The sequence below is a fragment of the Nansenia antarctica genome, assembly GCF_963989245.1.
Source record: "Nansenia antarctica genome assembly, chromosome: 17".
Taxonomy (NCBI): domain Eukaryota; kingdom Metazoa; phylum Chordata; class Actinopteri; order Argentiniformes; family Microstomatidae; genus Nansenia; species Nansenia antarctica.
The window spans coordinates 15,526,339-15,549,985 of NC_137687.1; the positions used below are offsets into that span (position 1 = coordinate 15,526,339).

The 23,647-nt window shown below is 44.6% G+C and overlaps 3 protein-coding genes across 3 annotated transcripts in view; all 3 read left to right on the forward strand.

Annotated features, from left to right (window-relative positions):
- The window catches only part of LOC308172420 (P2Y purinoceptor 14), a gene marked incomplete at both ends in the record, with an annotated part of 1,948 nt that extends 264 nt beyond the window's left edge, over window positions 1–1,684 (forward strand). The window contains 2 exons of the mRNA XM_080547328.1: window positions 1–350; window positions 1,234–1,684. The exon at window positions 1–350 is cut by the window's left edge and continues 264 nt beyond it. Coding sequence (XP_080403454.1) covers window positions 1–350; window positions 1,234–1,684 — 801 coding nt within the window. The remainder of the gene's footprint in view (window positions 351–1,233) is intronic.
- A 2,913-nt stretch (window positions 1,685–4,597) lies between these two features.
- Window positions 4,598–8,214, forward strand: clrn1 (clarin 1; the record flags this gene model as incomplete). Its single annotated transcript, XM_080547663.1, has 3 exons — window positions 4,598–4,850; window positions 5,820–5,999; window positions 7,949–8,214. 3 exons carry the CDS (start codon window positions 4,598–4,600, stop codon window positions 8,212–8,214), a joined length of 699 nt encoding a protein of 232 aa, XP_080403789.1.
- Window positions 8,215–13,957: 5,743 nt separating this feature from the next.
- Window positions 13,958–23,588, forward strand: mindy4b (MINDY family member 4B; the record flags this gene model as incomplete). Its single annotated transcript, XM_080547502.1, has 12 exons — window positions 13,958–14,061; window positions 14,302–14,329; window positions 15,395–15,574; window positions 16,106–16,225; window positions 18,346–18,443; window positions 19,203–19,368; window positions 19,716–19,781; window positions 20,095–20,165; window positions 20,620–20,692; window positions 21,320–21,496; window positions 22,216–22,396; window positions 23,446–23,588. The coding sequence occupies 12 exons, from the start codon at window positions 13,958–13,960 to the stop codon at window positions 23,586–23,588; spliced, it is 1,407 nt and encodes a 468-aa protein (XP_080403628.1).
- Between the last annotated feature and the right edge of the window lie 59 nt (window positions 23,589–23,647).

Sequence of the window (23,647 nt, forward strand, 5' to 3'; positions counted from 1 at the left end):
GAGATGGGCCTAGGAGGGTGGCGCCTCCGTGTGGCTGTATGCCGCTACACCGCCGTGGTCTTCTACTCCAGCATGTACATCGGCATCGTCTTCATGGGCCTCATCAGCCTGGAGCGATACGTCAAGATCGTCCGCTCCTCCTCCTCCTCCTCCTGCACCTCCTCCCCCTCCTCCTCGGTCCTCCACCTCCTGCATAGTCCAGGTTCTGCCCGGGTTCTGGCCCTGCTGACCTGGAGCCTGCTGCTGGTGTGTGTGCTGCCCAATGCCGTGTTGACCAGCAGGCTGGCGGACGAGGAGAGCTCCCGACACTGTATGCAGCTGAAGACCCCGCTGGGGGTCCAGTGGCACAGGTTGGAACTGGAACTCTCTGCCACCTAACATTCTGGAACTCTCTGTCTGTCACTTCACATTCTGGAACTCTCTGTCTGTCACCTAACATTCTGGAACTCTCTGTCTGTCACTTCACATTCTGGAACTCTCTGTCTGTCACCTAACATTCTGGAACTCTCTGTCTGTCACCTAACACTCTGGAACTCTCTGCCACCTAACATTCTGGAACTCTCTGCCACCTAACATTCTGGAACTCTCTGTCTCCTAACATTCTGGAACTCTCTGTCTCCTAACATTCTGGAACTCTCTGCCACCTAACATTCTGGAACTCTCTGTCTGTCACCTAACACTCTTGAACTCTCTGCCACCTAACATTCTGGAACTCTCTGCCACCTAACATTCTGGAACTCTCTGCCACCTAACACTCTGGAACTCTCTGCCACCTAACATTCTGGAACTCTCTGTCACCTAACATTCTGGAACTCTCTGCCACCTAACACTCTGGAACTCTCTGCCACCTAACATTCTGGAACTCTCTGTCACCTAACATTCTGGAACACTCTGCCACCTAACATTCTGGAACTCTCTGCCACCTAACATTCTGGAACTCTCTGTCACCTAACATTCTGGAACTCTCTGTCACCTAACATTCTGGAACTCTCTGCCACCTAACACTCTGGAACTCTCTGCCACCTAACATTCTGGAACTCTCTGTCACCTAACACTCTGGAACTCTCTGCCACCTAACATTCTGGAACTCTCTGTCTGTCACCTATCTCACTTTGCTTTGTTGACTTCATAATGTTTTGATATGTGGTTTTAACTATGTCTTGTAATGTGTCCTTGAGAGCCTTGAAAGGCTCCCATAAATAAAACGTGTTATTATTATTATTATTATTACAGGTTCTCCACCCTGTTCAGCGTGGCCCTGTTCTGGGCCACCCTCCTGGTGTTGGCGTTCTGCTACGCCTCCATCGCCCGCCACGTGTACCGGTCCTACCGGCGCATGCAGGGTCAGGCGTGTTGTCATGACAACAGAGTGTGCCGCAAGTCCAGCCGCAGCATCTTCAGCATCCTGGCTGTTTTCTTTGTGTGCTTCGTCCCCTACCACATCTGCCGGGTGCCCTACACGCTGAGCCAGATGCCCGGGGCGGGGTTCAGCGGGCACAGCCGCTTCCTGCTGTTCCAGGTGAAGGAGGGAACCCTCTTCCTGTCTGCTCTCAACGTGTGTCTGGACCCCGTCATCTACTTCCTGATGTGCAGGACGTTCCGTGAGTCTCTGCTGAGGAAGCTGTCTGGGTCTGGGGGGGCAGGGAGACGGTCCACCCTCACCGCTACCCATAGCGTCAGCTAACATGTGAGGAACAGGGAGGGAACAAAACAGGGAGGGCAGAGAGGACAGATAGGAGGGGGAAGTAAAATATATATATATATATAATAAGAATGCAGCTATTGAAAATCTATTCTCACCCTAGACCAGTGGTTCTCAAATCTCTCCTCGGGGACCCCCAGCCGCTCCACATATTTGATCTGTTCCACCACCAGCACACCTGATTCAATAATCAATTTGTACTTGATCAGTTGAATCAGGTGTGCTGGTGGTGGAACAGATCAAATATGTGGAGCGGCTGGGGGTCCCCGAGGAGAGGTTTGAGAACCACTGCCCTAGACAGAGACTAAGCTATCACAGGGGACTAAACTGATATTCTGCTCCTGAGACCAACTTCTTCTGGGGAGTCTGATGGTCTGACTGAGAGCAGACATTTGAATGTCTGTTCAAAAACAACCTAAACTTACATTCATTTCAGCAGAAATGGGGGTCGTGTAGCATCACAACTGAATGTTCTATTGCATATTCATACTATCTATAGAAAATGGCCTACTGTTATTGTCCCTTACACATGTAATTGATTATCAATGGAAATAAATGACTGTATATACAATCAAATGCCATTGGCACTCACACCAGGGTGTAGTTTGTTGTGTACAGAAACGTATTTTTAAAAGATTTGTATGACATTTATGTGAATGTGTATAGATCTGAAACATAAATGTAAAAAGGGAGGAAATACCAGTGAAAATATTCTCTCCACCTGGGGGCAGTAAGTACCACACACACACACACACACACACACACACACACACACACACACACACGCACGCACACACACATGAGATGAACCTCCTTGTGTAAGTTCATGGTTGAGATCCACAATGGGCCAAGAAAGACTAACACTATCACCTGTCCCTGATGTGAATTGAATGTGATATTCTGCACATATTGGATTATACCAGCCTCATTAAGGACTTTGCTGCCAGAAAAACAAGTAAGGACTTCTAAAGGTAGGAACATTTATGATTGGCTGCTGTTGCGTTATTGCCTTGCACTGCACCTTTTTATTTATTTGTTATTGTTTGTATTAGGCTATTTTAGCCTAACGTTTTTTTTGGTAAAGCATGATGAGTGATGTGTGTGTGGGGGGGGGGGCTCACACAAAGAGTAGCCTAGGGGCCCATGAACACCTTAATTCGCCCCTGCCTGTGTGTCAATCATTCCGCAAACGCTGCAGTGTTGTACTGCATAAAATTACGTTGAACTCATATAATACTCATCATATTCACTCATATTCAAGTTTTGAGGGTTGTCAGAGTGGAGACATACGGACGCTAGACAGAATACATTTATTGACAGGGACAGAGATAGAAATAGTGGTAGATATTGATAGATAGATATAGAACATACAAAGATAGTCATAGATTCATAATTGCAGAACACATGTCATAGGCTAGCCAGATAGATACACATAAAAACGTTGCCTGTTCATGTACACAAGCAAACAATATTTTATTGTTCACATAAGCACATCTCTGTCCAGTTCCCACAGTATAGCCTTGTTTTGCACTCTTTCCCTGTTCCACGAGCACGTCCCAACACTGTGGCCCCTGTAATGACATATTGACATCTATATCTGCCCCAATTGTCACACAGCCATGTCCCACACATGCCTAAATGTCGTTCAGATTAGTATCTTTACATATCAGAAATGTACACAACATTTGCATGTATTTGTCGTCATTCATGCCAATCAGCATTACATCATATTGACTACAGGCACATTTATGACAGGTCATCAATTCAAACAAGCTAAACTTTCTACTAGGCTATAGTCTACTAGACACACCGACATTTAAGACCGCATATATGGCCACAATACACATCCACACAGTTTGTCACAGCACCTTTATTGAACAAGACATCACAGATGACGGTGGGCTTATTGTATTTTGCCCCAAATTCCAGACTTGTCAATCAGTCGATACAGCCGCCATACCACGACCTGACCAGCAGATGGCATTATAGAGCTAGAGAAGATCTCTTATCTCACTAGAGAACTCTTATCTCCGAGTTTCCCGCAGCAGCCGAATGCAGCATTGGTGAAATCCCCACCGCGTGTCACGTGATCAAGATCACTTCCATAATTCAATCGTATGGCACAATTAACTCTGACATTTATGGAAGAACAGAATTGGTCCCCTACTCTAGCGACTGTTGTCGTATAATTACCCAATCACACATCAGTGCAGCGAGGCGGACAGGCATAGCCTCTGTGCGTGTGTGCGTGTGCGTGTGTGCGTGTGTGTGTGCGTGCGTGCGTGTGTGCGTGTGTGTGTGTGTGTGTGTGTGTGTGTGTGTGTGCGTGCGTGTGTGTGTGTGTGCGTGTGTGTGTGTGTGTGTGTGTGTGTGTGTGTGTGTGCGTGCGCGTGTGTGTGCGTGTGCGTGTGTGTGTGTGTGTGTGTGTGTGTGTGTGCGTGTGTGTGTGCGTGCGTGTGTGTGTGTGTGTGTATGTGTGTGCGTGCGTGCGTGCGTGTGTGTGTGTGTGTGTGTGTGTGTGTGTGTGTGTGTGTGTGTGTGGGTGTGTGTGTGTGTGTGTGTGTGTGTGTGTGTGTGTGTGTGTGTGTGTGTGCGTGTCCCTTTGAGCTGTCCTCAAACAGCGTTCTCGGAAATGTAAAACCTTGGTTACTTGGAGACGACGAGAGGCGTCAACTGGTAATGAAACTTAATCCGGACTGGCCCGTTGGAACCGAGACACATATTGTGGCCCAGCGATACTGTTAGACGATCTAATTCTAATAGATTCGCATTCGCCTTATAATAAACGACGGGCTACTTGTTTGACAACCAAGGAGAGATGAACGAATTGGTCACGATGACTTAATAAACAGACGCGTCGTTCACAATAAATGTGAATTTATTGGATATTCAACCATGCCAAGTCGACAAAAGAAAGTGATCTTTTCGGTGACGGGTGTGTTGAGTTTCGGGTGTGTGCTGGTGGTCGCAGCGGCGATGGGGACCCCCTTCTGGGTCAACGGGACGGTCCTGTGCAAAACCGGGGCGCAACTCGTGAACGCCACGGGACAAGAACTGGACAAGTTTATCGGACAGATCCACTATGGTCTTTTCCACGGACAGAGAGTGAAGCAATGCGGCCTCGGTGGAAGACCCTTCAGGTTTTCGTGTGAGTAATGAATGAATGAATGAATGAATGAATGAATGAATGAATGGTCTTTATTGTCCAGGTACCAAACAACGAAATTTGGGAGGGGGGGCTCCCCTGGTGCTAGGAAAAAAATACTAAAAACAAGAAGGGAAAAGAGCTGGTTTACATAAATAAAGGCTATGTACACTATCCACTATACTATACTATACAAATAAAACACTGTGCTGTACTCTATGCTATGCTATACCTATTCTAACATTTCCTATCTCTGAACCTTAATGAAACGAGTCTACTGTATAACCTAGGTCTAACTTCTGAAAACTGTGTAGTTGTAGCCTATGCTATTTTAAAGATGATGTTACTGTTTAATTGAAACATCACGTTATCTCACTTGAACATTAATTATTTAAAATAAAGAATAATTAGACAAGCGCGCACATAGCCTAACCCATAAATAAGCAAAAAGCCTTAAAGAAAACATTGCTTGGCTACCTCCTTTATCAGAACTAGATTTAGGTTTTACATAGAGACTGAGGGCAGACATGTATTCTAGTGGGCTAGGCCCGTACTAAACCTGTTGTGAGACTGCCTTTTAATTGAGCTAAATGAAATAGGCCTACATGCAACAATAGACATGAAACTAACGGTTATCAAACCCAAAGGACCCAGAGGTTTGTTAACGGACCATTCGAGGGAGGAGAGGTACACAGGCACAATGGAGTGACATATTTATTGGACCACGTGCAATTCCTCACTAATGAGGTTTGGAATACACAACACATTTACTTCCACTTGACTAGTCGACTAAACAACCATGAAGGCTTTAGTTGAGATGAACAAAAACGTGTTTGTTCCCTGTCAGGCTCATCTACCTTGGCTTATGCCACATGTAACACACAAACTGCAGAGCTTTGCATTTTTTTTGTGAAACTAATTATCATGAATAAGTCATTCTATAAATGTTATTTTTCCCTTACCTCCATATAGTTTTCCCAGGCCTGGTGGACGTCATCCCAGCCAGTCTTCATGTCACCGTCATCTTCTTCTGTGGGGTGCTGATTCTGTTCTCCTCCGTGGCCACGGGGTTCTTTGTGTACAACGCATTTGGCAGCCCGTATGAAACCCTGCACGGCCCGCTGGGGCTGTACCTGTGGACCTTCATCTGCTGTGAGCACACTAACACACCTACACACCAACACACTAACACATCTATACACCTACACACTAACACACCTACACACCAACACACTAACACATCTACACACCTACACACTAACACACCTACACACCAACACACTAACACATCTATACACCTACACACTAACACACCTACACACCAACACACTAACACATCTACACACCAACACACTAACACATCTACACACCAACACACTAACACATCTATACACCTACACACTAACACACCAACACACTAACACATCTACACACCAACACACTAACACACCTACACACCAAGCACAGTAACACACCTCCACACCAGGCACCAACACACTTAATCTGGGGAGGCTGTGGCGCAGGAGGTAGAGTCACCGCCTAATGATCACAAGGTTGGCAGATCGGCGGTTCGAGCCCCGGCTGGCCACATGTCGAAGTGTCCTTGGGCAAGACACTGAACCCCAAAATTGCTCCCAGTGAGGGGGCCGGCGCCTTGCATGGCAGCTCGCCGCCATTGGTGTGTGAATGTGTGTGTGAATGGGGGAATGAGAGGCCGTTGTAAAGCGCTTTGGAGCAGCAAAAAAGGCGCTATATAAGTGCAGTCCATTTACCATTTACCATCTGCTGGAAGCACAGTAACACACCTCCACACCAAGCATCAACACGTTCTGTTCTGTTTCTCATCCCTCATTAGTAGCAACACAGTGAACCATACATGACGTCTGACAAAGTCATAACATCATACTGTCACAGAAATGTGTTGCTAGACAGGTATTTAGTGAGTGCTTGTCTTAACTTCAAAACCAGTGTCAGGTACCTTTTAATGAAGAGACATTGGGCAGTAATGGGCTATTTGACAGTCCATCCAAACAACTGTTCTGCTCCAATTAGGAAACACAATACCAGAGTTGAAAGATATCATTCTCAGTTATCTGGAACAAGACCTGCCTTTAGGGTGGAAGGGGGCAGAGGTGACAGTCATAGGGGCCTGTTCAAGACTAATTTAACATTTGTTTTATACTATGTGTGATGATCTTCTAGGCTATGTTTGGATTAATTTAAACAATGAAACTATGTTCATTGTGAAAAGGAATGACGCATGTTTTCTCACAGTGCAAAACCATAGTTCTTTTTAAGCGGTGCAGCCATGTGTCACTTATGTGTGTGTGTCCGTGGCATGAGATTTAAACCAATCAGGAGTCGCCTGTGCGTCACATCCTCAACAATACAATTCGGTTGTTAAGTTTGACGTCACGTGTGACGTTTAGCAATTTCCGGGTCCAAATAAAAAAATCCCTGCACCAGAGTATCAGTGTACTAAAGCGGTAGAATGACAGTTCAATTGTTTTTTAGACTCGGATCTATTCATACAACAAGGGACACAGCACTTTCCTGTTTTTCCCATATTGTCAGCGTCTTTGAGCCTCGGAAAAGCGCTATACAAATATAATGAATTATTATTGTTACTGCGGCATTTCGAAGAGAGCGCCTCAGCCAACGTTGGACCCGGAAACACGTCACGACTTAACAACTGAATAGTAGCTTGAGAAAAGCATGCCCAGCTTCAGACAGCTCTATCTCAAAAAGTATAAATGTCACAGCTTAGATATTCACACCGTGGGAATCCAGGAGCAATCCAGATTCCAGGACCCAGGTGAACATTTTGATATTATTATAGGCCTACATATTATGTCTGTGTACCTTAAAAACTGTAGTCATCGTCACAAGTTAGAAAATGGGTTTGAAATGGAAATGACCAACTGCCACTTAGGTGAAACCTGCACTGCTTACTTACTTCACCTGGGTGAGATTGTTTTGTAATTTAAATGAAAACATGTTTACCTTCGAGGTGATATGGAAAGGGTAGCAAATCATAGCCACATTTTAACCACAACTCTGATGTCTCTGACTGCGATCACCGCCGCTGTCTGTCTGCACAGGCTCCTGCAGCTGCCTGGTGATGATCCTGTTCTCCTCAGAGGTGAAGCTGCACAGGCTGTCAGACAGGATCGCCAACTTCAACGAGGGCTCCTTCGTGTACAAGACGTACACAGAGCAGTATGACCACTCCTTCTGGATCATCTTCCTCACCTTTCTCATCCACGGCCTCAACATCCTGCTGATACGTGTGGCCGGAATCCAGTTCCCCTTCCAGGAGGCCAAAGAGTCGGATGTGAACACCGGGGCCGCAGATCTCATGTACTGACCAATGCCTTTGTGTGTCCTCCCCCCCCATAGTGACACTGAGCCTCAGCTATTACCGGGCCTCAATGGGAGGTCTTGGGGTGGTGGTTCCTCCTGTGCTTGTGCTGTTGAAAGAACCATGTAAAGCTGACCCTCTCAAACTGCTCCTCTTCCTTCCCGATGACAAGCTGTGTGTCTCTCAGGTGAAAACCAGAGATGACCAGAGAGGCATATCTGGCGGCCTGTGTGAAGAAATCTGTCTTGAATCTTTGAGGGGGGGGTTGGTTCTTGTTTCTCTGTCATGTTGGTAATTGTGGTCATGTAAGATGGTGGTCAAATTAAAGGCCAGGATTTCACTCAGTTGTTGAAAGTGGAGACTTGTTTTCCAACTTGTTCCACTCCTCTTTCATCGTCTTTTTGTACATTGGTGGACCGACCCTTCACCTTTCCAGCGATATCAACGGGTAAAGAATGCTTAAAACGTGTGATGATGAAATCTTTTAAATCTTTTGATCTAACAAGACTATAATGTAAACATATATTAGCTTAACACTGAGTAAAGTAGTTTTATTATAGCTGTTCTATAGCTGTTCTACCCCTTCTACCCTTATTGGCTTGTTTCTAGGTAATGTCTAGAGATCATACACATTATGTTGAGTTTATAATAATGTGTTCTACATTTTATGATGTGCCAATATTCATGATTTTAAGATCATGCCCACTAAAAGTGTATTTATATAATTTATATAGAAAATAGAATAGACATAACTTAATAATTTTTATTAAGTTTCTGGTGTAAGTGAAATATATTTGTATATATTGTATTCATTCTTGCCTTCCTGGTATTTCTGTAATTACACAATAAAATGCAGATTGAAAACAAAGTTATCAGGATTATTGTCATAAATTATATTTTTTACGTGCTGAATCCTCTGAGCCAAAGAAAAAAAGACTTGTTTATTTCTGTGCTCCTCACTTGGAATTAGTTTACACACAGCTGATTCTTTAATGGAGATAATTGGGGCACATCCCATTTGAAATAGGTGTATCAGGTTAATGGTTGTCAGTGGTATGTACACACAAGGTGAACCATGTGTGAACCAGATTGACTTACCAGTGTTTCTATTAATGAATTTACTTGCTTTTCACTAACGTTATGTCTCAGCCACCAGCCAGCCTTTAGGCTGCAGGCTCTCTTCTATTCCACCAGAGGGCAGTGTGGGCACGCATCTGGAGACGACACAATTCCAAGTAGAAGGTAAGCTATGTAAGCTGTAACTTAACTTAATTTCACGTATGAAAACTGACTGAAGTGGTCTGAATGAAAATATTATGTGTAACTAACCCTATGTCAGAAATACACACTTCAAAATCATCTAGATTGATCAACAACATGCATGGGAGATATCTAGATATCGACCCTAACCCTAACCCATATCTAAAAATGATTGTGTGAAAATACTGAACCATCCCAAACCCTAAACTTAACCCTAACCCCTTAACTCTAATCCTAGCCTTAAACCGTACTTTACCCTTAACCCTAATGCTAAGCCTAACTATAGCCTTAACTCAAACCTTAACCCTTAGCCTACCCCTTATATTAACTCCAATCCAATCCTAGCCCCAACCCTAATCCTAACCAGAACCCTATAATAACAGTACAATACTGTTGCCATGGATGTCCATGAAACATTATTGGCGTACAGGGGCATATTCAAAGAGGAAGCCACTCCCATACAAGAGTGGCCTAGTAAACGACAGTGTACAACAGTGAAAGGGCTGTAGTTACCCCTTCATGAATATGCAACTGCTAAGACGGCTATAAAGGCTGTCTAGTAAAGGCTGGCCTCCTGACAGAAAAGTTTGACTTCTACAAAAGCTGCCTAGGTTACTTTGTACAAACACACCAGGCATTGCTCAGCTGAAGAACAGCGCGGGTCAAGGTAAGATTTCATCCTGTACGCTGTAGTAGGATACTGGATTTACTCTGGATTCATTTATGAATGCATAGAGCTTTATTACACATTGAGTTGCAGTTTAGAAAGAGATCCCAGAGCTGTCATCATCATTGTGTGCTGTGAATGCTAACTTAGTATAGCATTAAGAATATAACATAGTATGAGCAGAGCTACCCAGTGATTGATGTGTGTATGCTATACTCACAACTGGCAGAGAATACTTTTTTATTTTGTTTTCCTCAAAAATTGTCAGGTGCTTGTGACTTCCGAAATTTGTAATATCGTTTTTGGAAATGTATGACACCCAATATTATTGAAGAATATGACTCATGAGCTTAGTACAGTTGTATTTGAGGCGAGGGTCTCACTCAGTGGTCAGAGTTGAAATAAAGGCTTGAAATGATCATCACACAAAACATAATAATGACTTCTTTGATCTATGAATTTGGGAGTGAGAATACAGTTCAACTGTCTTTCTCAAGCCATGGGCCTGCAGAAATGGGCCAATTTCCAATAAAGTTAGGCCTACAAACAAAATTCCATGTGCTGCATGATGGGACAAGTCTTTGTACAATTCATTGTGTGACAAAAAGATCTATTCTATTAGGTCTAAAGATAACCACTCATTCAGGGGGGCCGTTGTGTGTCCATTTTTAAATCCAGTAAGCATTCTTCGTTCTAATGTGCAAGCTGATCGGATGTCTTACTTGAAGGAAAGAGGAGATCGGGGGAGTGATGGAGGGTGGAGCAGGGGAGGTCAGGGGAGGCGGGTCCCCTGCTGCAGGGCTTGTTCCAATCTGTTTTATGTCTTAATTGTGTGATTTCTTCAAATTAAAAAAATATTACTAAAATATTTGTCTTAGAATTTTAGGATTTTTACAGTTAACTAACTGCTAGCTAAATGGGAAAATGTGGTTTGATTATATAAGACAATTTGTTATTCATGCTCATAATGAATCCACCAACAATTGGTTTGAAACAAATACTTTAGTAGTCCAACAACAACAACAACAACAACAACAACAACAACAACAAATGTAAACATCATGGGGGCTATTCCATCAACGTTGCTAAAGGAAAATCCAATAAATATGGACTTTCCTTTAGCAAAGTTGATGGAATACCCCCCGAACAGCACAATAAAAACAACAAGGTTAATTAACTGTTAACAACTTTGGGGCTATTCCATCAACGTTGCTAAAGGAAAATCCAAAAAATAACGACTTTCCTTTAGCAAAGTTGATGGAATAGCCCCTCTAAACAAATCTACTTGTCTGGAACTTTGTCCACTAGCTGTTTGAACAGCGATAAACATTATTTAGTGTTTGCGTCATTGGTAGCATGACGCTCCTGTTCAAGCGCCATGTCTTTTTCCAACAGGGTTTCTAGGGCGGTCTTCCTCCTCTTCTTCCTCAGGGTTTGAGGGCTGGCTGAGGTTGAGGCTGGGGCTGGGGCTGGAGCTGGGGCTGAGGCTGAGGTGGAGGCTGAGGTGGAGGCTGAGGCTGAGGCTGAGGTGGAGGTGGAGGCTGAGGCTGAGGTGGAGGCTGAGGCTGAGGTGGAGGTGGAGGCTGAGGCTGAGGTGGAGGCTGAGGTGGAGGCTGAGGCTGAGGTGGAGGCTGAGGCTGAGGCTGAGGCTGAGGTTGAGGCTGAGGCTGAGGTGGAGGTGGAGGCTGAGGCTGAGGTGGAGGCTGAGGCTGAGGCTGAGGTGGAGGCTGAGGTGGAGGCTGAGGTGGAGGCTGAGGTGGAGGCTGAGGTGGAGGCTGAGGTGGAGGCTGAGGCTGAGGCTGAGGCTGGAGCTGGGGCTGAGGCTGAAGTGGAGGCTGAGGTGGAGGCTGAGGTGGAGGCTGAGGTGGAGGTGGAGGCTGAGGCTGAGGTGGAGGCTGAGGCTGAGGTGGAGGTGGAGGCTGAGGCTGAGGTGGAGGCTGAGGTGGAGGCTGAGGTGGAGGCTGAGGTGGAGGCTGAGGCTGAGGCTGAGGCTGGAGCTGGGGCTGAGGCTGAAGTGGAGGCTGAGGTGGAGGCTGAGGTGGAGGCTGAGGTGGAGGTGGAGGCTGAGGCTGAGGTGGAGGCTGAGGTGGAGGCTGAGGCTGAGGTGGAGGCTGAGGCTGAGGTGGAGGCTGAGGTGGAGGCTGAGGTGGAGGCTGAGGTGGAGGCTGAGGTGGAGGCTGAGGCTGAGGTGGAGGTGGAGGCTGAGGCTGAGGTGGAGGCTGAGGCTGAGGTGGAGGCTGAGGTGGAGGTGGAGGCTGAGGTGGAGGTGGAGGCTGAGGTGGAGGCTGAGGTGGAGGCTGAGGTGGAGGCTGAGGCTGAGGTGGAGGCTGAGGTGGAGGCTGAGGTGGAGGCTGAGGCTGAGGTGGAGGCTGAGGTGGAGGCTGAGGCTGAGGTGGAGGTGGAGGCTGAGGCTGAGGTGGAGGCTGAGGCTGAGGTGGAGGCTGAGGTGGAGGCTGAGGCTGAGGTGGAGGCTGAGGCTGAGGCTGAGGTGGAGGCTGAGGCTGAGGTGGAGGTGGAGGCTGAGGTGGAGGCTGAGGTGGAGGCTGAGGCTGAGGTGGAGGCTGAGGCTGAGGTGGAGGCTGAGGTGGAGGCTGAGGTGGAGGCTGAGGTGGAGGCTGAGGTGGAGGCTGAGGTGGAGGGAGAGGCTGAGGAAGAGGCGGAGGGAGAGGCTCAGGTGGGGTTGGTCATTTCCTGAAAGGAAAAAAAATGAGAAGGAAATACATGTTAGAAATCGATGAATTACTATTGCATTACTTGGTAAATGTGATTGTATCTAATCTTCAAACCTTACCAAAGAGCTGACCACCACAGGGGGGTCAATGGATGGCCTAGCTCCCAGGACCTGATGCATATCAGTAAAAAATTGCCAATTGGCCGCTGTCACTTCCCCACCCTCTGTGCCTGACCCGGTCTTTGGGGTTTTCAACTCCTGCAATAAACACACAATGTTAATAATGACAAGAATGACAAATAATGCCTTTATGCCTTTATTACAGTAGCCTACACAGTATTTGTGATGGAAAAAATAGTACATCGAACCACATTGCTCTCAGGTTACCTTATATTTCCTTTTCAGGTTCTCCCATTTCTTTGACACTTGCTGGTGGGACATCTTCCCTTCCAGCCCAACTTGTTTAATAAACGCCCTGTATCATAACAATGATTTTAAAATATGTTAACAGAATGTAAAAAACTATAATAAAACATAGACGTTTGTATGCAGTCAAGAAACTTTAAAACAAATTACTCACTCCCAAAGGCCTTTTGAGGCCGCTTTGCTTTTAAGAAAATTGCTGTCGTTTTCGCTCCTGAAATGGATTAGATCTCTGGTTTGCTCCGGAGTCCCTAATGATGGAACATAGTTGTATCATTGTTGTATAATTGTTCAGAATCGAAAGAACCAATGCTATTGCTTTCTGACGAAGTCATGTTCTGCATGGGCCTGCCAGATGCGGCCTGCCAGATGCGACAGTCGTATATAGTTACAATTTGGACATTACAATACCATGGTCATAACTTTTCACAAACTTCATTAACGAAGTAAATACTTACATTTGTGGTTCTCATTTTTTGGTGGCATCTTGTGTATTTTTTTTTTTTTGGGTCTCTTTTCTTGTCTCTTCTCTTCTCTTCTTCGCCGTTCATAGTTGTAGTCACTAGGGGTCACAGCATCATAGTTGTAGTCACTAGGGGTCACAGCTTCATAGTTGTAGTCACTAGGGGTCACAGCTTGTTCATAGTTGTAGTCACTAGGGGTCACAGCTTCATAGTTGTAGTCACTAGGGGTCACAGCTTGAAGAAGATTTCTTCTGTCCTTTGCAGATGGAGGAAGATCCTAACAACGTCAGCAGCAACACAGAGCTGGAGGACATACTTAGTCAGATCTCCGATTTGGGCAAATGGAGAGAAATCTTCAACGCTCGCGGGTAAATCGGAGATCATTTGTATTGACATGTTTTACTTTGAATTAAATGATTATCACTGCGTAACATCCATCATGTTTCCATCACATGGTTTCCTGATTATAGACAATAGACCGTTAAAGACAATAAGCCTACGTTATAGCAGAACAATGTATTTGACAAACAAGACCTAACCTTTTTAAATGTCTAGTTTTTTCTGCCTGTTGATAATGAATTAACTAATGATGTCATTTTTGTATACAGGTTGGAATTGCTAAATGGTATCATTAAAGTAAGTCAAATGTGCTAAAACAGCTATACCAAATGCCTCTGTAAGATTCATTGCTTAAAATTATTGAAAATGAATATAAATGTCCCAGTATGTTTTTAAATATATTTAAACACAGTTTAGAGCTTTTAGGTATATAACAAAAGTTGATGTTTAAGTTAGGGTTATGGTTAGGGTCTATTTAGGATATTAATCACTTTTACTATTTAAAATGTTTAGGCCGACTATCATAAACACTCCCATGTGCGGTCTCACGTGCGCTTGTAAGAGTTCTCAGTGGGATAACTGATCCTATGCTGACAGTCCTCTCAGGTGTCTGCATGCCATCCCCATCCAATCAGAAAACGTGGTGTTTTATGGGGGTGGGTTGCCTTCTTGGTTGCCTGGTCTGTTGTGGCCTCGTCACTGAATATGATCTGTCTTGGAAAGACCAGGTACAGCCTGCACTGTACGCTGTCACGCAGGCACACTTTACCTTCCGTCGTCTCTGTCTGTGTCCTCGTCATACATGTCGATGTAGGAGTATAAAGGTGTTACTAGTGCACTAGTTTAGCTTTGCTCAGCTCCAGTGATGACAGATTATCAGGAGCTCCTACAGACCATCAGGACACTGCAGCAGCAGCCTTGTCGACTCAACTACATCGAGATTCTGCAGGAAGAGGTTAAGAAGAGCCCTGATGTGAGTGCTGATACCTCCGCTCTCGCTGGCTCCTCCATTGCCAGCAAACTGTCCTCCTGTCTTCCCATGTCGAGATAGGCATCGTGTCTGAGCTGACAGCTGAGGGATGGAGACAAGAGCAACTAAGAGTTGAACTCATTCTCAAATGTGCTATCTTAGCTGTTTATAGGTTCTTGTTGCTTAGAGCTTACTGTTGATGCTAAGGGGGCAGGTAATTATACGATTTTTCTTCTTCCTGCTCCTTTTTTGCATATGGGGAAATTAATTAATTGTATAGGACACATACAAATGTATGACATGTATGACAATCTCATGTGCAAAAATAAATAAATGAAATGAAAAAAAAGAAAGGGATTTGTTTATGGTTTGTCTTGTACATGTGTCTGTAGAGACCTCTGGAAAGGGCTAAACCTGAGGAGGACATCGAAGACGTCTCAGGGAAGCCACCGTCCTCCACACAGCTGCCCTGTGGGCACCCCAACCTACTTAAAGTGCCCTATTCCATCCCTCGAGCCCTGGCTGTCTCTCCTAGCCTGGGAGGGCTGCCAGTCACACCTGAGCTTGCTGTGGTGAGTCTGGGAACACGAGCCGGTCACCGGACACCTGCTCACCCAGTACTGTTTGTGTGTTCTCATGACAGCTGCAGCTCTGGGGCCTAATGGTTCCTGTAGCGTGTGTTTATGTGGTCCGTGTGTACGTGCATGTGCGCATGCGTGACACAAACAAAAGACCAGCGATAATAGCCTTCTTATTTATTAATGTGCCTCTTAAGCAATGAAGTGAGTTAGCAAGTTCAGTCTTTGGTAATCAAGCAAACAAGTCGAATGACAAAGGCTTTGGACTGATTCTCAGTAGATTAATTTAATGTTTAGTTTAGTTTAGTTTATTGTTTATTTCACAGGGACAGTGCATATTAAAATACATATGAGACACAAATGCAATATGCCGGAGTTAGCCAATTAGGCTAGTTTAAGTCCGTAGTCCCTGGCCAGATGTTCAGTTGTCTAAGCCAAGGGCTCAGAAGATTTTGAGAGTTGATGTCTTAAATGTACAGTTATCTTATTTACAGATTTACAGTTACCCTGTGTTTTTTTCTCCAGAACCTAAGGAAGATTTTGTTTGGCAATACGTTCCATGTCTTCAACTATGAGTGGAAGAAATCTTTCTTCAAGTCCAGGGAACCGTACTCAGATCTGTCCTACGCCCTGGAAGCAGAGAGGGTGAGTGAAGGCACGTGGAAGACCACCACCGGGGCGGCTGTGTCTCAGGAGATAGAGCCGCCGCCTAATGATCGCAAGATCGGCGGTTCGAGCCCCGGCTGGCCACATGTCGAAGTGTCCTTGGGCAAGACACTGAACCCCAAATTGCTCCCAGTGAGTGGGCCGGCGCCTTGCATGGTAGCAACCTCAAAACCATTTTAGCAGGGGAGTAGGGGAGCCCTGCAAATTATGTTGCGCACACACCTACTTTGTTTTGTGGTGCACATAAACAAGAGAAAGAGAGAATGAGTTAATAACATGTACATGGCCTATGTAACAATGTAAATAATATATACAGTCAGCCACCTGTATTGAGCAAAATACTATAGAATTCTACAGATGTTCTATAAGCTGATCAAATGGAGTCCAGAAAAGGTTATGGCTGCACAATGTTGCTTTCGGTAGACTTTGAATGGTTTGTTTTGATGGATTGTACAGCTTGATACGTTGTTCAGACACGGTCACGGTGGCTTCTAGGCATGCTCTAACATGCCCAGTGTAAAGTCTGTAGCAACCTCAAAACCACCAGTAGGAAGAGAGTATTTGTAGGAACAGTAGCCTATCCTCTAACGAAATGTCTTGAGGTACGAAACAGAGAGGGTCTGATGAAAGTCCCCAAGTAGGGCAAGGTCATTTTTCAGTTTTGAAAGATCCCAGATTATGGAAGGGCAGATTGTAAGCTTTCAAACAATGTGTCATACATTGAAATCTGAAACAAGTTGAAGACGTTGTGCATATTTGAATGCCCCCCCCCAACCACTCCCCCAGGACAACCACTCCCCTATTACACTACCTGTCATATGTCAGTGGGGTTGTCAGAATGGTTTTTGAACATTTTTGGACTAGGTCATGAAGCCTCTGCTTACTACTCGAGGATCCTAGTGGCCTCAGACCCAAACATATGGTCCCTTAAACTAGCATGGGAAACAGATTTAAAGGTATCATTTACAGAGGCAGAATGGGGAAGAATTCTCAAGAATGGGAAAAAAATGTCAAGGGAACTCCGAACGAGATTGATCCAATTCAAGATTATTAATAGAATCTACTGGACACCATCCAGGCTACATAGAGTGGGTCTGGTTGACAGCTCGGAGTGCTGGAGGTGTAGTGACAGGAATGGTACTCTAGTGCATATGCTTTGGGGATGTCCAAAAACCCAGGAGTTTTGGCTAGCCATACATGGTTTTCTGGAAAAAATTGTTGGCCTTGACATTCCGTTCACCCCCAGTCTTTTTATTTTGGGTGACCCCAAAGCATTAAGTGAGGTGACTCCACCACTCGCCAATTGGATCCAGACTGCGTTAATGCTAGGACGGAAACTATTGGTTAAAGAGTGGAAGGCCTCATCAGCACCAGCACCGTCTCTGTGGCACATTTCTCTTGGGCAGCTGGCAGCCTTAGAACAATTATCATATAGGCTGCTAGAGAAGGTGGAGGATTGGGGGCAGTATCACTCATATATTGAGAAATAATGGCAATTCCAGCTCATGTAAATAGCAATATTTTTTAATTTTTTAATTTACTTTCATTTATGTATAAATAGCAATATCCCAAATGTAAAACGTGAAAGTAAACTGCTATAAGTAGGATTGTTATGCTGTAGATTTATATTGCTGTACATCACCTTCATGTTTTGTTGTGTCTATTATTTGTCTTTTTAATTTATTGTCCAACGTCAACTGTTACTTGTGATGTATGTCTGTTCATTGTCTGTTTATTGAAAATAATAAAAACTATAAATCATAAAAAAAAAAAAATGGGGTTGTCAGCTAACCCTCAGGAAACAAACTTGCAGGGCTGACATGTTGAAATTGCTAATTAATGATGATAATAATTCAAGATTCATGAGTTTTTATTGCCATGTGTGAGGGGGAACGAAGTACGTAAGAACAGAGAGAACTCTCCGGACGTTGTAAAACACCTGAAGCTGGTTTTTCCTGCAATCTAGAGTCATAATCATTATGCTTAATTCTATGTCAAAATAGCTATAAATACAATTGCTAGGTGGCTAGTATTACAGAGAAAATAAATCAACATTGAATGGCCTTGAATCTCCTGAGTGTTGTTCTCTGTTCCTCTAGGGAGGGTCCCGGGCCGTTCAGATGGTGGTCCAAGCTAACATGATCAAATACCTGCTCTTCACCAGGCAGCCAAACTCAGACTGCTGCACATTTCAAAGGTAAGAAAAGAGGTCAAATAGATCATGAGGTTCCTGTAAGTATTGATATTACTGATCTCTGTAATCATGAGGTTCCTGTAGTGATGATATTGCTGATCTCTGTAATCATGAGGTTCCTGTAAGTGTTGATATTACTGATCTCTGTAATCATGAGGTTCCTGTAAGTGTTGATATTACTGATCTCTGCCTGGTCAACAATCAACCTGTGTTTGCTTGTTGTCAATCTCTTAATCAATTTTGACTGATTGATTTGGATTGTATAGTACAGACAGTAAAAAGTAGAGCATACAATATACCAGAACATACAGAATGCAGTTTAGTAGAGGTTGTAAGAGGTTGTGACTGTCCTCCCTCTCTCTCTGTCCAGTCTGTCTAGTACTGGGGCGGCTGTGTCTCAGGAGGTAGAGCCGCCGTCTAATGATCACAAGGTTGGCAGATCGGCAGTTCGAGCCCTGGCTGGCCACATGTTGAAGTGTCCTTGGGCAAGACACTGAACCAAATTGCTCCCAGTGAGCGGGCCAGGGCCTTGCATGGTAGCTTGCCGCCATTGGTGTGTGAATGTGTGTGTGAATGTGTGTGTGTGTGTGTGTGTGTTGGACAAAGGCGCTATATAAGTGCAGTCCATTTACCATCTAGTAGGGGCTGTAAGAGGTTGTGACTGTCCAGTCTGGTCTAGTAGAGGCTGTAAGAGGTTGTGACTGTCCAGTGTGATCTAGTAGAGGCTGTAAGAGGTTGTGACTGTCCTCCCTCTCTGTCCAGTCTGAGTGAGATAGGAGAGAAGGAGCAGGAGAGGGCGATGGCAGTGGCTCTGACAGATATCCTCTGGGCGGCGGGCGAGGACAGAAGAGCCACCGTCTCCTTGGTGACGTCTAGTTATAGCTTCACCCCCAACCTGGACTACAAGCTGGACAACATCACTGAGAAGGTACGGACTCCTTTGTTATAAACCAGTACCCTTACGTTTTCAAAATCACATCAGGATAAGCTAATATAAAGCTATTTAGCATTTTTTCTGTGTAGGAGGCAGGCTAATTTACAAGATGGCCAACTAAATAGTAATGTAAATAGTAGCGTACCATTGTAAAGAGTCATTTGACCCCAGAGGTGGCTCTTATAGTAGGTACGGCTGTTGTAGTGTTAAAGGATTAACTGCAAAATACAAATGATTGATTATCTTAACCCCCTGGTTGACACATACATGAGTTCTAGATGATTCTGTGCTCTGACAACCTGCATGACTGCAGTCACTTTTTCAAACCGTTCAATTTGCAGCTGCAACTCTTCAGTTTTAACAAGAAAGAGGACACCAGGCGGTTTATCTATGAGCACATCCAATGTGTGAGTGAGATTTTATTTTTGTTACTTGCAGACCATTATGGCTTTTGTTGTGATGATAAAAACGTTTGCAATCTACTATTACTACCACTGCCCTGCTCCTTTAACATCCAGATAATCATAATGTGTATAGATAATGTGAAAAAGACGTCTATAAAAAGGTCTTACATTTTACTTGTTGAAAGTTGTAGGAACCCTGTACGTAACACCTGCTTGCTGACCAGGGTTAAATGTACCCTACCATACAAGTAGCAGATGTTTTACAATGAAAGATTTAGCCACATTAACATGTCAGTGTGTCTACGTCTACCTGCAGTTTAAGGAAGAGGGGAGCCATGGAGTCATCCTGTTCCTCTACAGCGTCATCCTTTCAAGGACCATCAAAAGGTAAACAACCTCAAGTCCCATTCCCCATGTCCTTTACTACAATAGTCATTTAATAATAATACTACAAATAATAATAATAATAATACATAACAATAACAATAATAACAATAATAATCATAATACATTAGACTTATATGGAGCTTTTCTAGACACTCAAAAACGCTTTACAAACTGAAAAGATTGAGTAGTAATAATAAAAAGACACAAAGAATAGATAAAAGAAAGTATAGGGGCCTAATTAAGGTAGTGCTGGGGACACATGGGGAGGGGAGTGGGAGGGGGTTAACTGGTGAAAGCGAGCTTGAAGAGGTGGGTTTTGAGGGCCTGTTTAAATGTTGGCAGGGTGTTGGCCTGTCTGATGTGGTTGGGGAGGGTGTTCCAGAGGGACGGGGAATTTCATTTGCTAGCTACCTGCCCAAATGTTAACATCTGATGATCTGTGAATATGTTGAAGTTTGAGAGAGGACCTTGACTGCACCACCTCCCACCTGCTGCACCTGAGCCTGGGCAACTTTGTGTGTCACCAGGTAAGCAGAACTTTGTGTGTCACCAGGTAAGCAGAACTTTGTGTGTCACCAGGTAAGCAGAACTTTGTGTGTCACCAGGTAAGCAGAACTTTGTGTGTCACCAGGTAAGTAGAGCGTCTGGTTGGAGGACACTTGGTCATACTTTACTTAACTTTTTTACTTTACTGATTTATTGCCATGCCATCAACCTGTCTGCTATAGTAGTGGCATTGTGTGAAAATTGAGAAAGGCGTCATTGTATTGAACTGTGAACTGTTAAGATTTGTCTGACATCCCAGATAGAAAGTTGGTCAGATTTTTGAGGAAAAATTGCTTCTAATCTGAGTAATCCTGACTGGCACCTGGCAGGTTTTGTAGCTCCTCTCCGTATGTCATGTTTTTCCTAAGTGTAAAGTGTGATGTTTTTATTTCCTGTAGTTGTGTTTTATGTCATACTTCTATGTCTTGTAGTTCTGTTTTAAATTGTTTATAACATCTCATTTCCCCTGTGGATTTGCCTGCCCAGGGACTGCTGATGTCATTTACCGTAGCTACCCAGCTAATTCAGGTAGTCAGCAATAAATAAATATGAATATGTTCTATGAATGGGTGAATCTCATTGGCTGTTCTCTTGTGTAAACGTATCAGGCTCTGTTGAACCTGCTGCTGACGGGTCGGGCCAGTCCTAACGTGTTCAACGGGACACTGCGTCACGGTGCGGACGGCCGGCCGCTGGACCAGCCTCTCCACGGGGTCACGACCCGCAGCGGCCTGGGGTACCTGACCTGGAGCCGCCAGCAGGCCGAGCGCACCAAGATACCCCCGGTACACTACCTTACACACACACACACACACACACACACACACCCATGGTACACTACCTTACACACACACACACACACACACACACACACACACCCATGTTACAGTACCTACACACACACACACACCCACCCATGGTACAGTACCTTACACACACACACACACACACACACCCATGGTACAGTACCTTACACACACACACACACACACATACACTCACACACACACACACACACACACACACATACACACACACACACGCACACACACTGTTCCCAGTCTTGTCCTGTCTGCCCCCCCCCCAACCCCAATTGATCTGACAGTTACATCTGCCTCCTTTTTAAACCTGTAAAGTGAGTTTGAGGTGACTTGCTAACCCTTGTACCTCCAGGAAATTCCAGATTTTGTAACTCAATTCATCGTTTTCATAGTTGTACTTTCATGCCAGCAGACTCTTGGTCTCTCACTCCCAGTAAACAAAGAGTCCAAAAGACGTCGTCAGGGAAGCCGGAATGTGGGTTCAGATGACGTCTTTCTAGGACGTCCAGATGACGTCTTTAGGACGTCTTATGGACTACAGAATCGTCTTCTGTAGTCCATAAGACGTCCTGAAGACGTCATCTGGACGTCCTAGAAAGACGTCATCTGAACCCACATTCCGGCTTCCCTGAGGACGTCTTTTGGACTCTTAGTTGACTGGGCTGTGCTGTGTGACTCTCTAGGTGGGCAGCATGCTGAAAACACCCAAGCTGCCCATCTGGCTCTGCTGCATCAACGGCACCTACAGTGTTCTGTTCAGCCCCCAGCGCTCCCTGCTCTCCGACTGGAAGACGGAGCACCTGTTCCACCTGTACTTCTACAACGGCCAGCCTTCACAGACAGACACAGCGCTGTTGACTATCGGTACGATGGGCAAAACACCTGCGTCTTTCCATCATTTGATGATACTGATTACATAGTTAGGCCTACTGATTATATTACTGACTAAAAAGTCAGTGTAGCTGAATTTTACACTCAATTGTGTTATCATTAAAAGCACCAAATTCAATATTGTTTAATATCTGCTGTATTGCAACAATTCATTATTAATAATAATAATAATAACTTTTATTTGTATAGCGCTTGCATATCCTGCAAACGTTGCTCTGAATTGAGTTACAAAAGTGCTCCAACAAGATACTGTTTAATATCTGCTGTATTGTAACAATTCATTAACACTCGAACAGCCATGAGGTTGTGAGTAAAGACAATTTTTATATCTTTGCACTCGATCAAATTTCAGAACCCTCCTTTCATGACTTTTCATTTACATTTACATTTTTGGCATTTAGCAGACGCCTTATTCCAAAGCGATTTACAATCAATACATTTGAATACTAAGCAAGTGAATCATCAATCCACCAGTCGTAGCAGGAAGAGTAATCCAGCTCAGGCCCATTGATAGAAGGAAAAACCTTCTTCTATCACCTTCTTCTAAACCTAGGTTGTTTTTTTATTTTCTTTTATATTTAGACACTGGAGAAACAGAGCAACAGTACAAGGGAAGATAGAAGTTTTTAGGGACACAGTAGATGGGAAAAGTGGTGTCTTCAGGAGACGTAGTGCTGAGGGGCAGTAGATGTCTCAGGAGGAGCAGTTAAGGTGTAACCTGAAGAGATGGGTCTTCAGTCTTTTCCTAGATATGTGCGTTCTACCACCCAGGATCCTTACATTTTCTAAATCATATCAGGATAAGCTAGTAGAAAGCTATTTTGCTGTTTTTCTGTGTAGGAAGCAGGCTAATTTACAAGACGGCCAACTAGTGGTCGTTGTGTGTAAATAGCAGCTTGAGCATTGTAAAGACTATGGTCATTTGACCCCCGAGGCGTGGCTGTTCTAGTGTTAATGTAATAGAGCAAGTTCATATACTTTCCTCAACTCTGTCTCCCATCCACACCCATTGCTCATTCCAGACACTCATTCCCACCACTGGGAGTCGGGCAGCAGAGACGTAGCAGGAGACCCTGAGAGACGCTTCCCTTCTGTGGAGATGACCATCAGGACCAAGTGGGAGGGCGCTGCCATCGACTGGAACGGGACTGTGCCTTTCTTCTGAGAGCGTTAGGCCAAGCCTCCCAGTAAACCAAGAGTCCAAAAGACGTCCTCAGGGAAGCC